This window comes from Rhinolophus sinicus, linkage group LG10, assembly GCF_036562045.2.
Source record: "Rhinolophus sinicus isolate RSC01 linkage group LG10, ASM3656204v1, whole genome shotgun sequence".
Taxonomy (NCBI): domain Eukaryota; kingdom Metazoa; phylum Chordata; class Mammalia; order Chiroptera; family Rhinolophidae; genus Rhinolophus; species Rhinolophus sinicus.
In genome coordinates, this window is record NC_133759.1 from 67,353,763 (window position 1) to 67,359,392 (window position 5,630).

The 5,630-nt window shown below is 51.9% G+C and overlaps 1 protein-coding gene across 1 annotated transcript; it reads left to right on the forward strand.

The window, feature by feature from the left end:
• Window positions 1-2,128: 2,128 nt before the first annotated feature.
• On the forward strand, window positions 2,129-4,994 carry LOC109437607 (Golgi-associated RAB2 interactor protein 6). The gene is made up of 3 exons (XM_074314095.1): window positions 2,129-2,284; window positions 4,070-4,272; window positions 4,799-4,994. The coding sequence occupies exons 1-3, from the start codon at window positions 2,129-2,131 to the stop codon at window positions 4,992-4,994; spliced, it is 555 nt and encodes a 184-aa protein (XP_074170196.1).
• Window positions 4,995-5,630: the final 636 nt, after the last annotated feature.

A 5,630-nucleotide genomic window follows, 5' to 3' on the forward strand; every position in this document is an offset into this window, starting at 1 on the left:
AGGAGAAAAACTCTAATATATTTTAAATTAGATGACAGCAGCTAAAGAGTGAGAGAAAGAACAGAGTATTTACCAATTACTAGCTGTGAGCCATTGCCAAAAGACAGCACAGCTTTGCATCAACTTCCAGCTGTCTACTCGCCGGCCACTAGGCGCCACCAGGTCCTGATGTGAACTTTCAGAACTGTTGCCTGTAAGTGATCGGAAGTAGTGAATGTCTCCTCCTCACAGACCTGCTCCTATCATAGAAATGCCCCACCTTCACCTCATCCTGCCTCCTTCTCCGTAGCTGATGTCAATCCTTTCAAAACAACTTACATCTTTCTTCCCAAAAATATCACTTGTAAAAGCGCCCATCAAATCCAGCATGGCAGACGAGTTGTCTTCTCCATCTAACCCTGTTGTTGGTGTTTCAGGGGTCATGACTTAGCACCTGGTCCGTTTCTGGCCAGCATATGACTTAACAAAGGCTTGCTTTTAGAAACGGCTTTCAGTAGTGCAAGTTAAGTTTTTTGTTTAACACCTGTGAACAACCAATGCGTAAAAGTAGAAAATACACAGGAAATAAGAAAATACCAGGAGTGCCAAAAAAATGTATACACATGACTTGTAATTCATCTTTTGTTATCAGTATGTATTGAATATTACAATTTAAGTACAGGTTTTTCCTTTTTTAATGTGTATACATTTTTTGGCACCCTCTGTATATTGAGACAATTGAAAATGAAAAGAAAACATACCAAATATCACCGGGTGCAGCATTAAAAAGAAAATTTAGGGATGTAAAAGCTTAAATGAAAAAAAAGATCTCAGATCAACAATTTAATTTTACACATTAAGGGAGTAGAAAAACAAAACAACTAAACCCTAAGCAGAACGAAGAAAATTATACAGATTTAAACCAAGATAAATGAACTAGAGAATGGAGAATAGAGAAAATCAAGGAAACCAAAAGTGCAGTGGGTGTGCTGGGCCTACTCCCTAGGATGTCACCCTCCCCTCCTCCACCCCAGCTACATATGCCTGTGAGCCAGGGTGACAGCGTGGGATTCCCTTTGGCCTTCCCCAGTAGGTATTCCCCGCACTAAAGGGCCTGAAGAAGGTATAAGTGGCCTGGATCTTAGCAGACACAGCCTGAGTCACTTCCACTTCTGGAGGCAAACAACATTCCTGGAGATGCTCTCCATGTTTCCCTGATTCATGACTTTTGTCCATGGAGGACTGGTGCTGGCACTGCGCTACAGGTCTCTGTCCTAAAGACCAGATCCTATGTGCCATCAGACGGAAGGTGTCGGGAGACAGGCACAGGAGCAGCTATCCAACATTATCCTTGTTCCCTCCATTTACAGGAAACCAGGAAGAGTGGCTATACCTGAGGGCTCCCTGCAGCCCCACCCATTTCCTTGTAGAGTCTATAGCTGCACATGTGCTCCAGCCCAGCTGCCCATGAAGCAGTCTCAAGGCCACATGCCAGTGTTGTTTGCCCATGAGCCTCTCTCTCCACTCCTAAGTCCAAAAAAATGAGCATCCCCACACTTTGAGTATGGGGTCTGCACATGGGCTCTCCTCTGTTTCTGTCAGCAGATTGTAGCAGTGACTGTGCATTCTTACCTTGGACTCTGTGCAGTCATGGAAAAGGCTGATTTCCGGTATCTGGTCTCCCTTTCTGCAGGAGCTGCTGTGGTGATGAGCACAAAGTGCTTGGTGATGGCTGTGGGCCACAATGGGCAGCAGAAGCTTAAAGGGGGGCCGAGGTCAGACTCAGGTGGCGTTGAGGAGAGGACGTGCAGGTGAGGGGATCCCTATGGAGTGGGGACTCTGGGGCAGGTTGGAATGGCCCCTGGCCTGTGACTCAGGAAGGCAGAGGCTGAGGGTGGGGTCCAGCGACTGGCTGTCTGCATCTCAAGCTGTGTGGGCCGGTGTCCCACTGCTGTCCCCTGGAGCCCTGAGAAGGGGCACCTCCCTCTAGCTCACTCAGGGGCCCTGCCTGCAGGAAGCTAGGGGCCAGGGCCAGGTCTGTCCATCACTGCAGGGCAACATGCTGGCCAGGTCTGTGCCGGGTCCCTGCTCTGTTCCGAAGGAGACAACGTGCTTTCCTTCTCTTTCCGCCGGTTAATGACAGGCAGCCATGGGCAGCAAGAGGATGCTGGCGAGTCTCAGCGCGTGGAGCAGCCCTATGTTGCACATGTTCAGGAACTCCTTGGGGAAGCTGCAGAGGCAGCTGTGCAAGGGAGAGTTTGCCATGTTCAAGCATATGCCGGTGTTCGAGAGCGACTTCATCCAGGTCAGTACTGCTCCCCTTTGATCCCACCCCAAAGTGGACCCAAGACCCATTAGGTGCTGAGTGCAAGGATGTCTTCACTGACATCTCCACGAGCTGAAGGAAACAAGGCCATTGTTCCTTTCCTTTCCCATTTACTGATTTACACACCGGTTCCATCAGGTGATTGCTCTGCCATATTTGCTTTAGAGGGAATATTTTTTAAAGGAAGAAAATGAATGTGGTTTACTCTCCTTGAGTGCACTTCCCTGGGGGCATTTTCCTTTCTCCCCAGTTACCACTGTCCCCAATGTCGTCATTATTGTCCCCATGCAGTCTTTGTCCTTTAACATGTATGTATCTATCTATTAAACGTGTTATGACTCTTGGAGTCGCAGTGCCATCTTGTTTCACTGAGGGGACTTCGGATGTGGTGTCTTTACACTGCACGTGCGCTGTGCAGCTTGCTCATGTCACAGGCTGTGTTTTGTAGGAATTGAGGCTCCAGGTGTCCTGATATTTGTGTGGTGCGCTCTGGGATAGGACGCCCTTGTGTCCATTTCCTGGGAGCCTCACAACAACCTCATTATGTAGTGAGGACAAACATCCCCCTTCCAATGGGGAGCACACTGCGTTCCAGAGAGTGAAGTGACTGCCCCAGACCTCAGAGTGGCTGAGGCCTAGCTTCCAACTCCAGGCGTTTGCACTTGTACTGCTTTCTGTATATGAACCAGACTCTGGGTGGGAAGAACCCCCTCATTGTAAGTGTGAGAGAGGGAAGAGTCAGGGAGCGGGGACACCTGTGCATCACCTGGGATCTCCGCGACGTTGTATCTGTCGCTGGTTCTCAGCCTGGGAGTTCCTTGGAGTCACCTGGAGAGTTTAGGGACCAGTGTCGCCTGGGTCCCAATGTTGTCATGTGATGACTGGGAGCAGTGCGGGCAGCAGGCTTGTGATGTATTATGAGGTGTGAGCTGGACTGAGAAGCACACAGAGAACAGGCAGGGCACAGACTGTCCTTCTTGCTGAACCACAGGAGATAAGGTGTGGTGGCTAGCGCTGGCCTCTCTACCCTTCAAGTCTCCATGTGTCGCCTAAGCATTTGGACATTTGTTTACGTAACCAGGTCCCCGTGTCGGGGCATCTGCCACTGATACAATGCTGCAATGTACAATACGGGTTCCGATTTTCTCAGCTGTCCATTCATGTTCTTAATAACTGTTCTTGCCAGCCTAGGGTCATGTATCACATTTAGATGTCATAACTCTCTCCTTCTGTAGTCTGGAATAATCCCGGCACGTTTCATTGTGTCTTCCATCAGCCATTTTGAGGTCAAACAACAGTTTTTATTTTATAATAATGTCCGTTTTCGGGAACTCTAAATGTTTGCCCAGACCCCCGCACTCGGCCCTTGGGTTGAATCCAGCCCTAGCTAGGGCAATGTGGTGATGATCCCCTCAGGGCCTAGTCTCTGTGTGCGTGGGGTACATAGATGCGCGTTCAGTCGGACCTGCTGGTGCTCAGGCTGTACGGCCTGTCCTGCGGGGACCGTCATCACCAGCCCTCTGCCCAGGGGCGAAGCGCAGGAAGTGGATCTCGGCTCCTCTGCGAGCTCAGACAGGAGAGGAGACGTGAGAGGGCGCTCTTGCCGTGCTCCATGCCTCCCGCGAGCCCGTGGGAACACTACCGCCCTTCCCGATTTGGCTGCACGCCGAGAGCCGTGCTGGACACTGTAGTTCCTTCCACAGCGAGGGGGACCTATGAAATGCAATGGAAACCGAGCCGCTTTCCTCCTTCTTCCAACCACAGGTCAGCAAAAGAGGATACGTGGTCGACGTACACAACAGTGTGCAAATGGTGACCGTGGGCATCACATTCAGCAGCCCCGGCCTCCCAATACCTGATGTCATGCTGCTGGCACGACCCGCTGGCGGCCACGCAGTCAGTGCCAGACTTGACCGAGGCACCAACGGGAAGGGCCACAAGTCGGCCAAGAGCCTGGAGCTGACCAGGTGAGACCCATTCTCGTCCTTCCCTGTGAGAAGGGTGCAGACGGGGCAAGGCCTCGAAGTGCATGCTTTACCCTGCTGTCCCCCCTGGAACAAGAGGGGCTTCCACCCTGACCAGCGATTTTGTGCTGTGGGTCCAGGAGAGGGGGCTTCAGACACAGTAGTGGGTGCAGCTAGCCTTGTGGGGAGAGTGGCCATTGGGTATGTGAGGAATCTGCCGGAATAGGGCAGAAAGATAGCTGGGCCAATACAGTAGGACGGTCTCACGTGACAGAATGAGGGGTCTCACCTGCCATTTGTGGTATGTGATCCAGAGCCAGAGGTTTTATCCAGAGGCAGGATGAGCTACCGCATATACCCCCGTGGAGGGCTGCTGCTGTGGGTGAGGAGGGGCTAGTGAGCCCTGAGGTCAGGGGTCAGGATGTGGTAAATCCACCATGAGGCAGAGTGGACTCTGGGCTGGGCAGGAGACCAGGGCCTTTTCTTCCCGATATGCCGACCGGACCTCCCGACGCTTTGCTCTCTGCAGGTTGCTCCCACTGAAGTTTATCACATTATCCATCTTCAGTCATGAGAAAAGGCATCTCCAGGTGAAGCTTGCCACTGACCGCTCTTTCTACCTACAACTGTGCCCCCCTGCAGATGCAAGAGAGGATGTGTTTGCACAGTGGGAGGACCTGATTTTCCTCCTGAGACCGCCAGTGGAGGCATACAGTGGTATGTAGGCAGAACCGGCCTGAAATATGATGGACTTACCTGTGTTGGAGGCACAGGACAAGAGCAGCCCAGAGGTAAGCCTTTGCAGAGGCTCTCAGAGCCGGGACCAGAGCCCTGAGGGAAAGCAGCTGCCGGCTCTCCCTGCTGCTCCCCCGGGCAGACCAGTGAACACATGGCATTCAGGAGCGCAGGCCACATGAGCACACTGGAGAGGTCCCAGGGGCTTCTGGAAGTCCCAGGTCCCATAGACGTCACCAACCCTCATCTCATCACAGGGGTTGCGCCGTTTACATTAGGGCACTGACCGTGCAGCCTATTCTGGAACACTTCCATGTCACTCTGGACCTCAGGCGGCCTCGGGTGTTGAGGGATGTTTCTAATTGAAAACATCCTTGCTTTATATGGGCCATGAACTGACTCTTGTGTAAATCTGGGACATGGCAGCGAGCTCGGCAGACAGGTGCACAATTTGTTTGTAGCTGTCAGTGTGTAGCTGTCAGGAAAGGACACAGCTCCTAGCCACCATCTCCCTTTAGAATCTGTTCTGCAGAAATGCTGAGAGGATGGTGTGAGAAAATGTGTGAGGTGCTCATTGGTAGACCCCACCAGAGCTCTCCCTGTCCCTGCGCCTGTACCCCTAGAGT

Bases quoted from the DNA above. Each gene is read 5' to 3' on its own strand.
- LOC109437607 (XM_074314095.1), top strand. From the start codon at position 2,129: ATGGGCAGCAAGAGGATGCTGGCGAGTCTCAGCGCGTGGAGCAGCCCT. The intron at 2,285-4,069 runs GTCAGTACTGCT...TTCCAACCACAG, and splicing joins TCGAGAGCGACTTCATCCAG to GTCAGCAAAAGAGGATACGT. The intron at 4,273-4,798 runs GTGAGACCCATT...TGCTCTCTGCAG, and splicing joins AAGAGCCTGGAGCTGACCAG to GTTGCTCCCACTGAAGTTTA.